Here is a 17944-nt window from a genome sequence, read left to right as displayed (position 1 = left end):
TTTACATAAGATTAATTTGACACCGGTGTCGACTAGTAATAAATAAAAAAAAATATAGTATTATTATAATAGAGTATTATTCCTTCATCTGATACTGAAGAAGTAAACTTCAGATTTAAAGGGACAGTCAAGTCCCAAAATAATTTTCATAATTTAAATAGGGAATGTAATTTAAAATAACATTCCATTTTACTATTATCACCAATTTTGCTTTGTTCTCTTGCTATTCTTAGTTGAAAGCTAAACCTAGGAGGTTCATATGCTAATTTCTTAGACATTGTAGACTGCCTCTAATCTGAATGCACCACTAGAGGGCATTAATTTATGTGTTTCATATAGATAACATTGAGCTCATGCACGTAAAGTTACCCTGGAGTGAGCACTGATTGGCTAAAATGTAAGTCTGTCAAAAGAACTGAAATAAGGGGTCAGTCTGCAGAGGCTTAGATATAAGGTAATCCCAGAGGTAAAAAGTGTTTTTCTATAACTGTGTTAGTTATGCAAAACTGGGGAATGGGTAATAAAGGGATTATCTTTCTTTTTAAACAACAAAAATTCTGGTGTTGACTGTCCCTTTATGCTTGAACACCTTTGTGTACTGTTAAAGGAGGTATTGGCTACTTTGGAAGACTCTGATACTTCTGTCGTTGTCAAAGAAGTCTAGTAAACTTAATTAATACTATGATGTTCCTTCCTCTGTGGAAGTTTTTTCTGTCCCAGACCGTGTGACGGAGATTATTTCTTGGTGAGCTGATGTTACCTCTAAGTCCAAGCTTCTGGCGCTTCCTTACAAGGGTAAGACCTTGTTTGGACCTGGTCTGGCAGAAATAATTTCTGATATTAGGGGTGGAAAAGGGTCTTTTCTACCGCAAGACAAGAACAGACTCAAAGGACGTCAAAGTAATTTTCTTTCCTTTCGTAGCTTCAAGGGTCTAAAGTCTTCCTCTCCCTCTTCAAAGCAGGAGCAGTCCAAGTCTTCTTGGAAGCCCAATCAGTCTTGGAATAAGGGGAATCAATCAAAGAAACCCTCAGCTGAGTCTAATTCAGCATGAAGAGTCTGCCCCCAGTCCGGGATCGGATCAAGTGGGGGGCAGACTTTCCCTGTTTTGTCAAGCGTGGAGATGAGATGTCCCAGATACTTGGGCTTTGGAAATAGTACCTCAGGGTTACAAAATAGAATTCAAAACTTTCCCTCCCAGGGGCAGATTCAACCTCTCAGGAGACCAGGTAAAAAGAGAGGCATTCTTGAACTGCGTTCAGGACCTTTTCTCCCTGGGAGTGATTGTTCCAGTAAGGGAACAGGGTCTAGGATTCTATTCAAATCTGTTAGTGGTTCCCAAAAAAGAGGGAAATTTTCGACCCACTTTAGACCTAAGGTGCCTCAACAAGTTTCTCAGGGTACCGTCCTTCAAAATGGGAACCATTCGTTTCATTCTTCCATTGGTCCAATAGTGTCAGTTCATCACGACCATATACTTGGAGGCGTATCTTCCTGTTCCGATCCACAGGGATCATTACAAATTCCTGAGATTTGCCTTTCTAGACAAACACTTTCAGTTTGTGGCTCCTCCGTTTGGACTTGCCACAGCTTCCCACATTTTCTCAAAGGTTCTGGGGGCTCTCTTGGCAGTGATCAGGTCTCAGGGAATTGCAGTGGCGCAATACCTGGACGACATATTGGTTCAGGCTCCATCTTTTCAACAAGCAAACTCTCATACAGAGATCTTGTATTTTCTATGTAACCACGGTTGGAAAGTTAATCTGGAAAAGAGTTCCCTTGTTTCATCTACAAGAGTGGTTTTCTTAGGGACCATAATAGATTCCCTATCTATGAAAATTTGTCTGACGGAGGTCAGAAAAGCCAAAATTCTCTCCTCTTGCCTCTCTTCAGTCTACTGTTCGGTCAGTAGTGGCTCAATGTATGGAGGTAATTGGTCTGATGGTTGCTTCCATGTACATCATTCCCTTTGCTCGATTCCATTTGAGAGCTCTGCAATTATGCATGCTCAGACAATGGAACGGAGACCATTCGGATCTGTCTGAGGATAGATCTAGACCAGTCGACAAGACTCTCCCGTGGTGGCTTTCTCAGGGCACATGCTTCCGGAGACCTTCCTGGGTGATTGTGACCACGGACCCCAGCCTGCTAGGCTGGGGAGCAGTCTTGGGAGGAGTCTGCTCTCCCCATAAACATCTCTGGAGTTGAGAGTCATTTACAATGCTCTGATGGCTTGTCCTCAATTGTCTTTAGCACGGTTTCTCGGGTTTCAGTCGGACAACATCACCTCCGTGGCTTACATCAACCACCAGAGAGGAACTCTGAGTTCTTCCTTTGCATGAAGGAGGTGACACCGATTATTCAGTGTGCGGAAGCTCACAATTGTTGCCTGCCATCCACATTCCTGGAGTGGACAACAGGGAAGCGGATTTCCTGAGCCGACAGACATTTCATCCCAGGGAGTGGGCTCTCCATCCGGAGATGTTCTCCAGGTTAACCCTCAAATGGGGGGTGCCGGAGTTGTATTTGATGGCGTCTCTGCAGAACACCAAGGTTCGGTTCAAGGTCAAGAGATCCTCAGGCCGCTCTGATAGATGCTCTGGCGGTTCCTTGGGATTTCGGTCTAGCATACCTGTTTTCTCCGTTTGATATGAGCAATAACTCGTGGAAGGAGCACAAATTCCTAGAATTTTGTCTTTTCTCCAGGAAGGTCTGGTGAAAGGGTTGTCAGTCAGTTCTCTGAAAGATCAGATTTCTGTATTATCTATTTTGTAACACAAGCGTCTGGCGGATGTGCCAAATGTTCAATCTCTTTGTCAGGCCCTGGTCAGAATATGGCCTGTGTTTAAACCTGTTGCTCCTCCTTGGAGGCTTAATCTTGTTAACGTTTTGCAGCAGGCTCTGTTTGATCCAATACATTCTATAGATATTAAGTTGCTATCTTGGAAGGTTTTGTCTCTTATTGCTATCTCTTCTGCTCAGAGTGTTTCAGAACTCTCGGCTTTGCAGTGTGATTCGCCTTACCTTATCTTTCATGCAGGTAAGGCGGTTCTTCGTACTAAATTTTTTTTTTTTTTTTTTTTTTCCTAAAGTGATTTCTGATAGAAATATTAATCAGGAAATTGTTGTTCCATCTCTCTGTCCCAATCCTTCTTCTCATAAAGAACGTCTGCTGCACAACTTGGATGTTGTGCGTGTTCTAAAATTCTACCTACAGGCGACTAAGGATTTTCACCAGTCTTCTGCCCTGTTTGTTTGTTTCTCAGGAAAGCGTAAGGGTCAGAAGGCTACTTCTACTTCTCTTTCCCTCTGGTTGAGAAGTATGAGTTGTTTTGCTTATGAGACTGCTGGACTGCATCCTAATGAGAGAATTACAGCTCATTCCACTAGGGCTGTCTCCTCCTCCTTCTTGGGCTTTCAAAAATGAAGCTTCTGTGGAACAGATTTGCAAAGCTGCAACTTGGCCCTCTCTGCATACTTTTTCAAAATTTTCCAAATTCGATACTTTTTCCTCGGTTGAGGCCTCTTTTGGGAGAATACTGGTTCCGTCTGGTTATTTGGGTGGGCTCTGGCTATAATCACTTTCCAGCTATACAGCTGCAGGACCCTTTGACGGAGCTACCCAGTTGGGGTAGCCGGTATCCATCACACTGGCTGGAAGCGGTGGCATCTGCTTCTTCCACATGGTTCCTGCTGACAGAGGAGAAGTGCCACAGTAGCCGGTAACCATGTAAGCCGAGTTCCGATGGAGAATGCAAGAGGCGCTAGCCCAGCTGGACGGTCCTGGTTCTGAACAGGATGAGCTGGAAGCGAGGGACTTTATCCGCCGGCAACTCTGGTGGGAGACTCTTCATCAGGAGAAGGACTGTTATGGAAAGGTCCTCCCCACTGACATGGAAAGGTACTGGCTCCAGCTGAATTTACGAGAGCATGTCCTAGGACAGCAGCCCAGGGGGGGAATGGTTATTTGAAATAGATGGACTGGTCCAGAGAGAGATGGAGGTAGAGGAGGGGTACCAGGCACTGCGGTGGTATGCGGCCCAGGTATTCCCCGATATGGAAATAGATGCTCCAAAAGAAAGCTTTGGCTTCGGCAGCTCTAGAATACTATTTTTTAAGATGACAGCGAACCCAGACATTGGGATTGAGCTGGAGTGGATACCGGAGGAGATTAGTGAGTACCGAGAGAGCCTGCTGAATCCCTCGGGGTACTCTGGCTGCAAGACAATCTGGATTACCTAACTGTCCACGAATGGGCACTGGAAAATGCATACAAGAGGCTACTGGGTCTCGTTCAGCAGCAGGCCTCAGAGTCTGCTGGGAGCTATGATGCAGCGATCAGGGATTTATGGGACTTTTCCTCAGAAGAGTGGCCGGGAATGAGCTACCAAGAGCTGCTAGATCCCGATCAGCAGGCTGGCCCCGAGCATATGGTCTTGGACAAGGGAGCCACCCCAGCAGAAGCGCTGGCAACAGGGCAGAGAGCCGTTCACTTCTGCCCTACACCTGGGAAATCTCTGAAATCCCAGGGAGAAGTAGTTGTCCTCTCTTCCCAGACCCAGGATCCAGAGATGGTGGATTTAATTGACTTTCCCTCTGAGGAAGCGGAGGTAGCTGACCTCCCTCCTTCCCTCCCCACCAACAGAACCCCTTCCTGGGAGAGGAGATAGCTGTTCTCTCTCTCCCCAGCGGCATAGCCAATTCCAGGGAAAGGAGACAGCCAGTCTCTCCAGCGTCAGAACCATCCCCAGGGAGTGGAGGTAGACGACCTCCCTCCCCAGCGACATAACCGCTTCCTTGGAGAGGAGACAGATGGTCTCTCTCCCCAGTGGCAGATCCCCTTCCCGGGAGAAGAGACAGCCGGTCTCTCTCCCCAGCAGCTTGGCGGGATCTCTACCCTTTACCCGTCCAGGTGAATTTTCCAATGGGGGCGATTGAGATTACAGTCCCCACCTGGGAACTCCAGGAATGCTGGCCAGTCTGCTTGGACTGCAGCAGCCCCAGCTACCCTGCCTTCTACCCAGTGGCTGGCCAGATTGCAGGGAGCAGGGGCAATCGGCCTCTCTCTCTGGAGGCAGATGCCTTTCTTAGGAGAGTCTGGAGTCCCCTCTGTGACTGTGAATTGTGGGAGTGAACGAGTTCTGGGACCTGAGTTGGAAACCTATTGTGGCAAACTGAGTGATGGGACGTGGCCTTATGTGAATATCCCTGCACCCCAGATTGCAGGGAATAATAGCCGGCAGGTCGCAACAGGGCTGCCATGTACCAAGGGGGAATGGGATAACCTCGCCCGGCAACCTAAAATTAGAGCTCCACCACGGGACGGTCCTTAGCCCAACCCGTTTGGGTCTAGCTGGGTCTGCCGGACTACAAGGGGGGAGCACTGTCATGGATACCAGACTGCCAAGGCCACCCCACCCCGCTACTACCTGGCTAACTCTTTTTTTCTTTAGTTCAGATTTGGCTCTTTCATGGCTTACGGGATCTCCCAGACCATAACTCCTGTCCCCAGTAACGTATCATGTCGCTTTTTGGACTGTGGCATCTGGGGATCGAGAGCTTTCCTGGAAGGAAGGACACCCTGGAAGTGCCGCTGCTCCCCCGGGTTCACCCCAAAACCGCCACCTCTTTATCAATGGGACTTTATGGAACTATGGCTGCTATGGAGGCGCCAGACTGTCTGGAGGGGCGGGAATGGCGGGAGATTTTGGGATCAGATAAAGCTCTGAATGTGTGTGTATATAAGCAGTGTTGTGTTTCACAATAAAGGTTGTTCTTTCTTTCACCCGAATACTGGTTCTGTCTGGTTATTTGGGTGGGCTTTGGCTATAATCGCTTTCCAGCTATACAGCTGCAGGCTCCAGGGAGGAATCTGGTCCCTTTGGCGGAGCTACCAAGTCGGGGTAGCTGATATCCGTCACAGTGTAGTATGTTGTTCTAGCACACACTCACTTTCTTTCATATGTAACACTTTGGTGTATCTTTTTGCTGATGGAGAGTTGACAGTTCTATTCCAAACATAAAATCCACCCTGGTTAACCCTTTGTTTTGCAAATGGTTTGCTTTGAAACCTTGTGTATGTGACAGAGGCTCAAAAAAGAGTGTTTTCCTAGATTCCCCCCTCCCCACCAGGGGCGCGATCCGATATACGGCTCGGGTTTCGGTGCAAGCGTGGAACCCTGTGCCGCCCGTAGTTTCACCTTGCACAGCGACCTATCACATATACGGCGCCGACAGTTGCTAAAGTGCCGTAAGTCGGACAAACTAGCGATGTTCAGAAATAAGCGCAAGTACAAATTTCTGGAGTCGCCAGTGACTTACGGCACTTTAGAAACTGTTGCCGCCTAAAAACTAAACTATAAAAACTAAAGTATAAAATCTCCCGTAACTGTCTAACACGCCTCCCAAACATCATCCCGACACGTATACCCCTCTATCCGCAATCCCCCCCTCACTCCTAATAATAAATATATTAACCCCTAAACCGCCGCTCCCGGACCCCGCCGCCAGCTACATTAAATGTATCACCCCCTAATCTGACCCCCCTACGCCGCCACCAGCTATATTAAATGTATTACCCCCTAATCTGATTCCCCTACATCGCCGCCAGCTATATTACATTTATTAACCCCTAATATGATTCCCCTAGACCGCCGCCAGCTATATTAAATTTATTAACCCCTAATAGGATTCCCCTACACCGCCGCCAGCTATATTAAATGTATTACCCCCTAATCTGATCCCCCTACACCGCCGCCAGCTATATTAAATGTATTAACCCCTAATAGCGGAATCTGTTGGCGCTCTACAAATACCTGATAATAATAATAATAATATGATTCCCCTACACCGCCGCCAGCTATATTACATTTATTAACCCCTAATATGATTCCCCTTCACCGCCGCCAGCTATATTAAATTTATTAACCCCTAATCTAATCCACCTACACCGCCGCCACCTATATTAAATGTATTAACCCCTAATCTAATCCCCCTACACCGCTGCCACCTATATTAAATATATTAACCACTAAACCTAAGTCTAACCCTAACACCCCCTAACTTAATTATTATTGAAATAAATCTAAATAATATTAATATTAACTAAATTATTCCTATTTAAAACTAAATACTTACCTATAAAATAAACCCTAAGCTAGCTACAATATAACTAATAATTACATTGTAGCTATTTTAGGGTTTATATTTATTTTACAGGTAACTTTGTATTTATTTTAACTAGGTAGCTATTAAATAGTTATTAACAATTTAATAGCTACCTAGTTAAAATAATTACCAAATTACCTGTAAAATAAATCCTAACCTAAATTACCATTACACCTAACACTACCCTATCAATAAATTAATTAAATAAACTACAATTATCTCAACTAAAATACAATTAAATACACTAATCTATATTACAAAAAAACAAACACTAAATTACAAAAAATAAAAAAAGATTACAAGCTAATTACACCTAATCTAAGCCCCCTAATAAATAATAAAATATTATTTAGGTTTAGTGGTTAATATATTTAATATAGGTGGCGGCGGTGTAGGGGGATTAGATTAGGGGTTAATAAATTTGATATAGGTGGCGGCGGTGTAGGGGGATCATATTAGGGGTTAATATAATTAATGTAGGTGGCGGCGGGGTAGGGGGCTCACATTAGGGGTTAATATAATTAATGTAGGTAGCCGCAGGATAGGGGGCTCACATTAGGGGGTAATATAATTAATGTAGGTGGCGGCGGGGTAGGGGGCTCACATTAGGGGGTAATACATAATATAGGTGGCGGCGGTGTAGGGGGCTCAGATTAGGGGGTAATACATTTTAATATAGCTGGCAGCGGTGTAGGGGAATCATATTAGGGGTTAATAAATTTAATATAGCTGGCGGCGGTGTAGGGGGCTCAGATTAGAGGGTATTACATTTAATGTAGGTGGCGGCGGGGTCTGGGAGCGGCGGTTTAGGGGTTAAGCACTTTATTAAAGATTGCGGTGGGAGATTGCGGTTGACAGGTAGATAAACATTGCGCATGCGTTAGGTGTTAGTTTTTTTTTTTTGCAGGTAGTTTAGGGAGTTACGGGGCTCCAATACTCAGCGTAAGGCTTACTACGCCTGCATTTTGTGGCGAGGTGAACATGGAGTAAGATTTCTCCATTTTCGACACGTAAGTCCTTGTATATTGGATACCAAACTGCGCGGGTTTGGTATATCACTCTATAAGCCAAAAAACTACGGCCGAATGGTGAAATATATACGAGCGTAACTTCTATGTTACGCCGTATATAGGATACCAAACCAGCGGAAAGTTTGGCGTCGCCGGCTTTTGCGGGTGACGCTGCATATCTGATCGGGCCCCAGGTCTTACTTAGCAGGGAGTTAATTTCTAGCTTACGGTCTTTGATGTCAACAAGAATTCTTAGTTCTGCACACTCCAGAAATAGATTACCGTCTTAGAGGCAACTATCTCCTCACGTGAACCTTATAATTTAATACAGACAAACAAGAAAGTGGTTGCAAGGATTTCCCCCTTCTTTCCTCCCACAGCTTTCCCCATAATAGCAAGTTTCAACTACACCACACCACTTGAATCAATTGTTAGATCCTTCCCCAGCATATGCACCACCCACAAGCACCCGCACGCAGTAAATGGTTTCTGCCTGCACGTGTGTAATTGCATTTGAAATTTATTTTAATCTGGTCACCAGCTTTATTGCTAGACTCCACAATAAGTGTTAGCATTACAGCCAGACTGCAGACATTAAAGGAAATTACATCTAAAGTTGATGTGCATATGTTCAAATCACCTGTGCACTACTTTAGATGTGTGCACACCTTAGAGGCAATAGTGGTTCTGGCTGACTTGGATCCTGCAGTACTCATGTTTCTCTTTACCCAGAGGCACATTTGCCTTAACCTTTTTGGAAAATTATGCTTGTTTATTTAATCTAAGCAAAAGCTTGCTTGTACCCAAAAAAATGATGAAAAGGAAATGATTATTGGAATAGCCATAGTATTATGTGCCAAAAAATCTTGCTAGCTTTCCCACAATGAGCTACCACCGCCATGTTTCAAAGTCATTCTGGTGTTCCTTGGATGATGAGCTTTATTGGCTTTGCGCCAAACAAAATTCAACCTTTGTCTTGTCAGACCACAGTACATTTTTCCATGTGGCTTGGGGTGACTGAATCTTTTGGCATAATTTAGACAGGCTTGGGTAATTCTTTTTGTAAGAAAGAGTCTACATCTTGCCACCATACCCCATAGCCCAGAGCAGAATATGAGATATCCTATGCAAGGAGTGATCAGTACCTGCCAGAAATGCCTGTAGCTCCTTCAGTGTTGCTTTTGGCCTCAGTATCCTCCCTGATAAATTTTCTCATTGTCGTTTCGTGAACTTTGGAAGGGGAAACTGATCTTAGCAATGTCTCTATGGTGCACATTTTCTCCACTTATTGGTGATGGTTTTGACAGCAACAACTGACTTATCTGGGTTTATTCAGAATCACTTTCATTGATGGCAGCTGCATGCTATTTACCTACAGGCATGATTTAGAATATGATTAACTGTGAACACAACTAGAGCCGCATTATGAAAGGGTGCAGACTTATGCAATTTGGGTGTTTTTTTTTGTTTTTACTCTTGGTTTTTGTTGGTAGATGACATTACAGATGGAAAAAGTCTGGCATTTACATTGTTGTTATTTCTGTCCTTACATTTCAGCCTGCAATTTCATATTTTTATGTTTTACTTTTTATACCTACTGTATACCCAGGGGGTGCAGAGGTCGCAACTGCGACTGGGCCCCTGAGGGTGGGGGCCCAGGTTAAAAAAATAAAAATAATTCTTCAATAAAAAATGTTGACCTGCCACTGCCTGCACTGATGATATGCGAGTGTGACGTGATGCCTCACTAGTGTCTCTGACTACAGGGGTTAGTGTTTGTTTTACCCATTGGTGTGTGTGTATGTATGTGACTGACTGTGTGTGTATTTGTGCATGTTTGTGTGTGTATGTTGGTGGAACCAGCAAATTACAGACCTTGTTACTACAGCATGGGGGGCGGGGGGTAAACAGTGTCACTATAAAGTACCACTATATACAGTACAGTGGTCACTCTATAAAGTACTGGGGCGGGTAGGGTCAGGCCAGCCATCTCACCGGCAGATTACAGACCGTGTTACTCACTATATACAGTACTGGTGGGTTAAACAGTGTCACTATATACAGTATTAGGGGGTCAGACCATCTCACAGAATGTGGGCACAGGGTATTTCCTTTTGAAGACATGTAATCTGATTCACATTTTTTTTCTGTGTTAAATGTAAAAAAAAGAAAATGTTACGCCTTTGTGTATACCTGCTCTCTGTATATGGCATTGCAAACCTATGGTTACATAAACTGATATAATGCTGATGTTTCTAGTTGAGGGCAAACTCCTTAGTCCGGGCGTGTTGGAAACCTAACGTGAAATATATCTGCATCAATGTTTCATCTAAAATGTTAAGAATGATTGTCAACACATTAAAATGAGTTAATGTCTTATTTTTTTAGCTAACAACATGCAAGCAATGAAAACGTCTCTTCTTGGCAGCCTCCCTCCCAACCTTTCAGTGGTTCAGAGCAATCTCCGAGAGCTTTTTGGCAAATACGGCAATGGCGTTTGGATGTCCAAATTACCTCACCTGTACAGATTCACTTTTAAACAGGATTTAAATGATGAAGTGCTGAAGCAGATTGTGAACTGGTCTCACATTTGCACGGTATATTTTTATTCCTCTCATTTACTTATTTTTTTAAATAAAAAAAATGCACTACCTTTATTTTCTATTTTGCAATAGATAAATGGTGCAATAGCATCACATTTGCTTCCTAGCATTTCCAATGCACAGAGATGTTTAGAAAACAATTTTGTGATAATGAGATCAAAGCTTTTTATTCCTTGTTAAAGGGGCAGTCTAGTCAAAATTAAACTTTCATGATTCATATAGGGCATGCAATTTTAAACCACTTTCCAGATGACTTTTATCATTAAATTTGCTTTGTTCCCTTGGTGGTGTTTTTGAAAAGCTAAACCTAGGTAGGCTCAAACTGATTTATAAACCGTTGAGAACCGCCTCTTAACTCAGAGCATTTTGAAAGGTTTTCACAGTTAGACAGTACTAGTTCATGTGTGTCATATAGATAACATTGTGCTCACTTCCATGGAGATATTTAGGAGTCTGCACTGATTGGCTGAACTGCATGTCTGTCAAAAGCACTGAGATAAGGGGGCAGTCTGCAGAGGCTTAGATATAAGGCAATCGCAGAAGTAAAACATGTATTAATATAAGTGTTGATTATGCAAAACTAGGTAATTGGTAATAAAGAGATTATCTTTTTAAACAATAAAAATTCTGGTGTAGACTGTCCCTTGAAATACAGTATTTGTAAAAAAAAAAAAACCACTTTGTTACAGTTTGTATAAAAAATAAAACAAAAAAAAAAACCCCACAAACACAACACATGCAAAGTTAGTATATTTTACCTATTATCCAATGAGCTTTAGGAGATATTATAGAGCAGATACTGCTGTATTAGTCTGTTTAAATTTAAGTCTTTAAACCACATTTTATTAATAGAATCACATAGAAGAAAATAATTATATAATTCTTAGGAAAAACATATAAACAATTTAAATATTTGAGTACAGTGTCCCTTTACAACAGTTGGTTTTAAGAAGTTGAAAGACGAGACTAGTTCATTGTAAACTGCGGGTAGATACATATATTACAGTACAGGACATTAAAAAGAAAATGGTAATCATTTTAATTGGACATGGGATCCAAAACTGCACATTCATGGTTCAGATAGAGCATGCAATTTTAAAATTAATTGTTTTGCGGTTGTTTTCTGATAAATCCAATTTGTAGTAGGGTTAGCCTTGATAAGTCAGCAGGGTGCATTTAAAGTTCCGAGATGTTTTTTTTTGCATGAAAAGGGGGGTCGGGGGCAAAATAAATAACCTGAAAAAATATTGCAAAATTGTTTAAGGCATAACTAAAGATTTTTATATAAAATCTCAAGGTGTTTACTGTCCCTTTAATTGAGTTTTCACTTTACTTCTACTATCATATTTACTTAATGCCCATGATATTCTTTTTTTAAAAGCATAGATAGGAAAGCTCATGAGTAGTAATGCACTGCTGGGAGCTAGCTGATGATTTGTCACTATGCATGTAAGCCTTTTGTTTAACCTTTGCAGGGTTTAAACACACATAATTCAATGCACACAATCGAGAAATAATACAGCTGTAACACATTTAGAATATTTTTCCTTTTGCACTTTTAGCTCCCTTTAAAAAATAGTGCGTTTAGTAAACTAAACAGCCTAAAAATGTGTTTTAAACTGGTTTGTTGTTTAAAGTAGTTCTCTTGGTTCTGTAATTGTATCTCCTACAGTGAAGCAGCAATATATATTTTTATTTTAATTTCACAATATTTTACTTTCTCTTGTAAGATGTATTGAGTCCACGGATTCATCCATACTTGTGGGATATTCTCCTTCCTAACAGGATGTGGCAAAGAGAGCACCCACAGCAGAGCTGTCTATATAGCTCCTCCCTTAGCTCCGCCCCCCCCATTCATTGTCTTTGACTGCTTAACTGCTAGGAAGGGTAAACTGAGTGTGGTGACAAAAATGTTAGTTTCTCTTGCAAGGTGTATCCAGTCCACGGATTCATCCTTTACTTGTGGGATATTCTCATTCCCTACAGGAAGTGGCAAAGAGAGCACACAGCAGAGCTGTCCATATAGCTCCCCCTCTAGCTCCACCCCCCAGTCATTCTCTTTGCCGGCTCTAAGCACTAGGGTCTCTCTACGGGAGGGTAAAGTGAATGTGGTGGTAGAATTGTAGTTTTATTATCTTCAATCAAAAGTTTGTTATTTTTAATTGGTACCGGTTTGTACTATTTACTCTCTGGCAGAAAAAAGATGAAGAATTCTGCTGAGAGGAAGATGATTTTAGCATGTTGTAACTAAAATCCATTGCTGTTCCCACACAGGACTGAGGAGTACCAGAAAACTTCAGTTGGGGGGAACAGTTTGGAGGCTTGACTGCAATGAGGTATGTTCAGTCATTTATTTCTAGACAAGACTGAGTTAATGCTAGAAGACTGACAATATCCCCATGTGGGGAGGGTAAGCTATGTTCTGAGACTTAGTAAAGAATTGAATGCTTACATAACAGGGCTAATTATGCTGGTTGACACTAACTTACTCGTTTGGAGACACTTTTAAAGCACTTTTGAGTACTTTCTGGGGTTATTATCCACATGGCTAAAATTTATTCACTTAGAAGTGATTTTTGTAGGCCTCGTAGCTCTGGAGTGGGAGGGGCCTAATTTCGCGCCTCAGATGCGCAGTTAGAATTGAAAGACAAGTTCATGCTGCTTCACATGGAGGGTCCTGCTGCTGTTTGAGGGCCTAAAAGAAGCTTCATTCCCCCAAAACTGATCCCTAAGGGCAGGTAGGGCCACAGCAGTAAGCTGTGGCAAGGTGCTGTAGTAATGTTTATTGGCTTTAGGCTGTTCCGGTTTGGGCATTAAGGGGTTAATCGTTTTGAAACTTGTGGTGCAATCTTATTAAGGCTTTAGGTACATACTGTGAAAATTTCAAAAGGATTGCTGCATTTTTCACTGTTTTGTAAAATTGTGTGCTTTTTATCTCTTAAAGGCACAGTAACGTTTTTTCAAATTGTGTATTTTATTTGTTTAAAGTGATTTCTAAGCCTGTTTGTACATATTACTAGTCTGTTAAACATGTCTGAGACCAAGGAAAGTCCTTGTTCAATGTGTTTAGAAGCCATGGTGGAACCACCTCTCAGAATGTGTCCCAATCTATACACTTTAAAGATCATATTGTTAGTTAGCTAGATGATTTTCAGACTGAAGGTAATGAGGATAGTCAGTCTACCTCTCCCCATGTGTCACAACCAGTTACGCCCGCTCAAGCGATGCCTAGTACCTCTAGTGCGTCTGCCCCTATTACATTGCAACAACTAGCGGCAGTCATGGATAACTCCCTTGCGGCCTTCCTATCTAAACTGCCAGTTTTTCTTGCAAAGCGTGATAGCTCTGTTTTAAGAACAGATTATGAGCAATCTGAAGCCATGGTAGCCTCATCTGATGTACCCTCACAACGCTCTGAAGTGGGAGTGAGGGACTTGATGTCTGAGGGAGAAATTTCCGATTCAGGAAAGGTTTCTCATCAGGCAGATTCAGATACATTAGCATTTAAATTTAAATTGGAACACCTCCGCGTATTGCTCAGGGAGGTATTAGCTACTCTGGATGATTGTGACCCTATGGTGGTCCCAGAGAAATTGTGTATACACTGATGCGTTTCCGGTCCCTAAGAGGGTTGCGGATATTGTTACTAAGGAGTGGGATAGACAAGGTGTCCCTTTTGTTCCCCCCCCTATTTTTAAGAAAATGTTCCCCATAACTGACCCCATGCGGGACTCGTGGCAAAGGGTCCCTAAGGTAGAGGGGGCTGTTTCTTCGCTTGCTAAACGCACAACCATACCAATTGTAGACAGTTGTGCTTTTAAAGACCCTATGGATAAAAAGTTAGAGGGTTTACTTAAGAAAATTTCAAGCTAGAAAGCCTGTCACCAAGAAGATCTATCATAAGATTTGGCGCAAATATTTTTATTGGTGTGAATCCAAGGGTTACTCATGGAGTAAGATTAGGATTCCTAGAATATTGTCTTTTCTCCAAGAAGGATTGGAGAAGTGATTATCAGCTAGTTCCTTAAAAGGACAAATATCTGCTTTGTCTATTCTTTTACACAAACGTCTGGCAGATGTCCCAGACGTTCAAGCGTTTAGTCAGGCCTTAGTCAGGCCTTGGTCAGGATTAAACCTGTTGCTCCGCCATGGAGCCTAAACTTAGTTCTTCAAGGGGTTCCGTTTGAACCTATGTATTCCATAGATATTAAGCTTCTATCTTGGAAAGTTTTGTTTTTAGTAGCTATCTCTTCGGTTTGAAGAGTTTCTGAGTTATCTGCTTTACAGTGTGATTCACCTTACCTTGTTTTCCATGCAGATAAGGTGGTTTTGCGTACCAAACCTGGGTTTCTTCCTAAGGTTATTTCTAATAGGAATATCAATCAGGAGATTGTTGTTCCTTCACTGTGTCCTAATCCTTCATCAAAGAAAGAACGTCTGTTGCACAATCTTGATGTGGTTCGTGCTTTAAAGTTCTACTTACAAGCAACTAAAGATTTCCGTCAAACATCTTCATTGTTTGTTGTTTATTCTGGTAAACGGAGAGGTCAAAAGGCTACGGCTACCTCTCTTTCCTTTTGACTGAAAAGCATCATCCGTTTGGCTTATGAGACTGCTGGCCAGCAGCCTCCTGAAAGAATTACTGCTCATTCTACTAGAGCATTGGCTTCCACATGGGCTTTTAAAAATGAGGCTTCTGTTGAACAGATTTGTAAGGCGGCGACTTGGTCTTCGCTTCATACTTTTTCCAAATTTTACAAATTCGATACTTTTGCTTCTTCGGAGGCTATTTTTGGGAGAAAGGTCATACAAGCAGGGGTGCCTTCTGTTTAAGGTACCTGTCTTGTCCCTCCCTTCATCCGTGTCCTAAAGCTTTGGTATTGGTATCCCACAAGTATGGATGAATCCGTGGACTCGATACATCTTACAAGAGAAAACAGAATTTATGCTTACCTGATAAATTTCTTTCTCTTGTGATGTATCGAGTCCACGGCCCGCCCTGTTTATTTAAGACAGGCAGTATATTTTTATTTAAAAAACTTCAGTCACCTCTGCACCCTATAGTTTCTCCTTTTTTCTTCCTAGCCTTCGGTCTAATGACTAGGGGGCGGAGCTAAGGGAGGAGCTATATAGACAGCTCTGCTGTGGGTGCTCTCTTTGCCACTTCCTGTTAGGAAGGAGAATATCACACAAGTATGGATGAATCCGTGGACTCGATACATCACAAGAGAGAGAAATTTATCAGGTAAGCATAAATTCTGTTTTTCTTTTACAAGATACAATGAGTCCACGGATTTCATCCTTACTTGTGGGATATCGCCTCCTGGTCAGCAGGAGGAGGCAAAGAGCACCACAGCAGAGCTGTATTTATAGCTCCTCCCTTCCCTCCCACTCCAGTCATTCTCTTTGCCTGTGTTAGTGATAGAAAGAGTTAAAGTGAGGTGTTAGTTTAGATTCTTCAATCAAGAGTTTTTTTTTTAAAGTAGTGCCTCTGAGTGCTACTTTGTTCTGGGATGTAGCCTAGACCAGATCAGTCTCTCTTCCATAACAAAAGAGAAGCATTTGGTGGCTTTAGAGCAATAGGAACTTGTGGGACATAATTCTCACTGCACCTCCCATGTACTTGTTTGCTACCCTTACCAAGAAAACCTGAGGGATATTTACTCAGGATTTTCCTTTTCATTATAGGTCCATGTGAGGTAGAGGACCTCACACACCTGGAGACTGCCTTACTGTCCAGCAGGAGATGAGGTAAGTGCTAACTTTACTCTGGGGGTGGATGAAATAGTCTCAGAAAAAAGTTAGGCACTTTGTTTTATTCCCCATCAGATTTACCCACTTCTCACTATCAATAGATTCACTCAGTGTTTCAGGGGATAATTGGGACAGTTAAACGCAGGCTTCGGTCCTGTTGGGCACGTGGGCTCTTTTTTCATAACTATGGAGCCACATATAGAAAGAGTGACGGTAACATCTAGCCCAGTGTGAACTTCAAAGCTGTCACTGCAGAAATAAGACAGTGTGAGGTGCTGCATACAATTGGGAGCAACTGACAGAGTCATGGTGAAGCAGTACATAGTACTTGCATTCTTATCTCCCGGTGGTTCAAGTATAGCCGACCGGGAGCTCTCATATTGTTATATTTGGCCGTTACGTGGAGCTATATTTTACAGCTGAGCTCAGTGTAAGGTAACGCATGGGATTTCTCCAACATAGGTGTGTCCGGTCCACGGCGTCATCCTTACTTGTGGGATATTCTCTTCCCCAACAGGAAATGGCAAAGAGCCCAGCAAAGCTGGTCACATGATCCCTCCTAGGCTCCGCCTACCCCAGTCATTCTCTTTGCCGTTGTACAGGCAACATCTCCACGGAGATGGCTTAGAGTTTTTTAGTGTTTAACTGTAGTTTTTATTATTCAATCAAGAGTTTGTTATTTTGAAATAGTGCTGGTATGTACTATTTACTCAGAAACAGAAAAGAGATGAAGATTTCTGTTTGTATGAGGAAAATGATTTTAGCAACCGTAACTAAAATCCATGGCTGTTCCACACAGGACTGTTGAGAGCAATTAACTTCAGTTGGGGGAACAGTGTGCAGTCTCTTGCTGCTTGAGGTATGACACATTCTAACAAGACGATGTAATGCTGGAAGCTGTCATTTTCCCTATGGGATCCGGTAAGCCATGTTTATTACGATCATAAATAAGGGCTTCACAAGGGCTTATTAAGACTGTAGACTGTTTCTGGGCTAAATCGATTCATTATTAACACATATTTAGCCTTGAGGAATCATTTTATCTGGGTATTTTGATATAATAATATCGGCAGGCACTGTGTTAGACACCTTATTCCTTAGGGGCTTTCCCAAAGCTTAAGCAGAGCCTCATTTTCGCGCCGGTGTGGCGCACTTGTTTTTGAGAGGCATGGCATGCAGTCGCATGTGAGAGGAGCTCTGATACTTAGAAAAGACTTTCTGAAGCTCCGGTTCCGTTATTTTAAGGGTTAAAGCTTCCAAATTTGGTGTGCAATACTTTTAAGGCTTTAAGACACTGTGGTGAAAATTTGGTGAATTTTGAACAATTCCTTCATGTTTTTTCGCAATTGCAGTAATAAAGTGTGTTCAGTTTAAAATTTAAAGTGACAGTAACGGTTTTATTTTAAAACGTT

General features: G+C 42.4%; 1 protein-coding gene across 1 annotated transcript in view; it reads left to right on the top strand.

Moving 5' to 3' along the window:
* Positions 1–17944, top strand: part of TDRD7 (tudor domain containing 7) — a 477879-nt gene that overhangs the window by 131654 nt on the left and 328281 nt on the right. The window contains exon 6 of the mRNA XM_053700014.1: positions 10564–10772. Coding sequence (XP_053555989.1) covers positions 10564–10772 — 209 coding nt within the window. The remainder of the gene's footprint in view (positions 1–10563; positions 10773–17944) is intronic.

This window comes from Bombina bombina, chromosome 2 (genome assembly GCF_027579735.1).
Source record: "Bombina bombina isolate aBomBom1 chromosome 2, aBomBom1.pri, whole genome shotgun sequence".
Classification (NCBI taxonomy): domain Eukaryota; kingdom Metazoa; phylum Chordata; class Amphibia; order Anura; family Bombinatoridae; genus Bombina; species Bombina bombina.
Note: the sequence above shows the minus strand (reverse complement) of the source record. Positions and strands in the feature narration are given on the sequence as shown.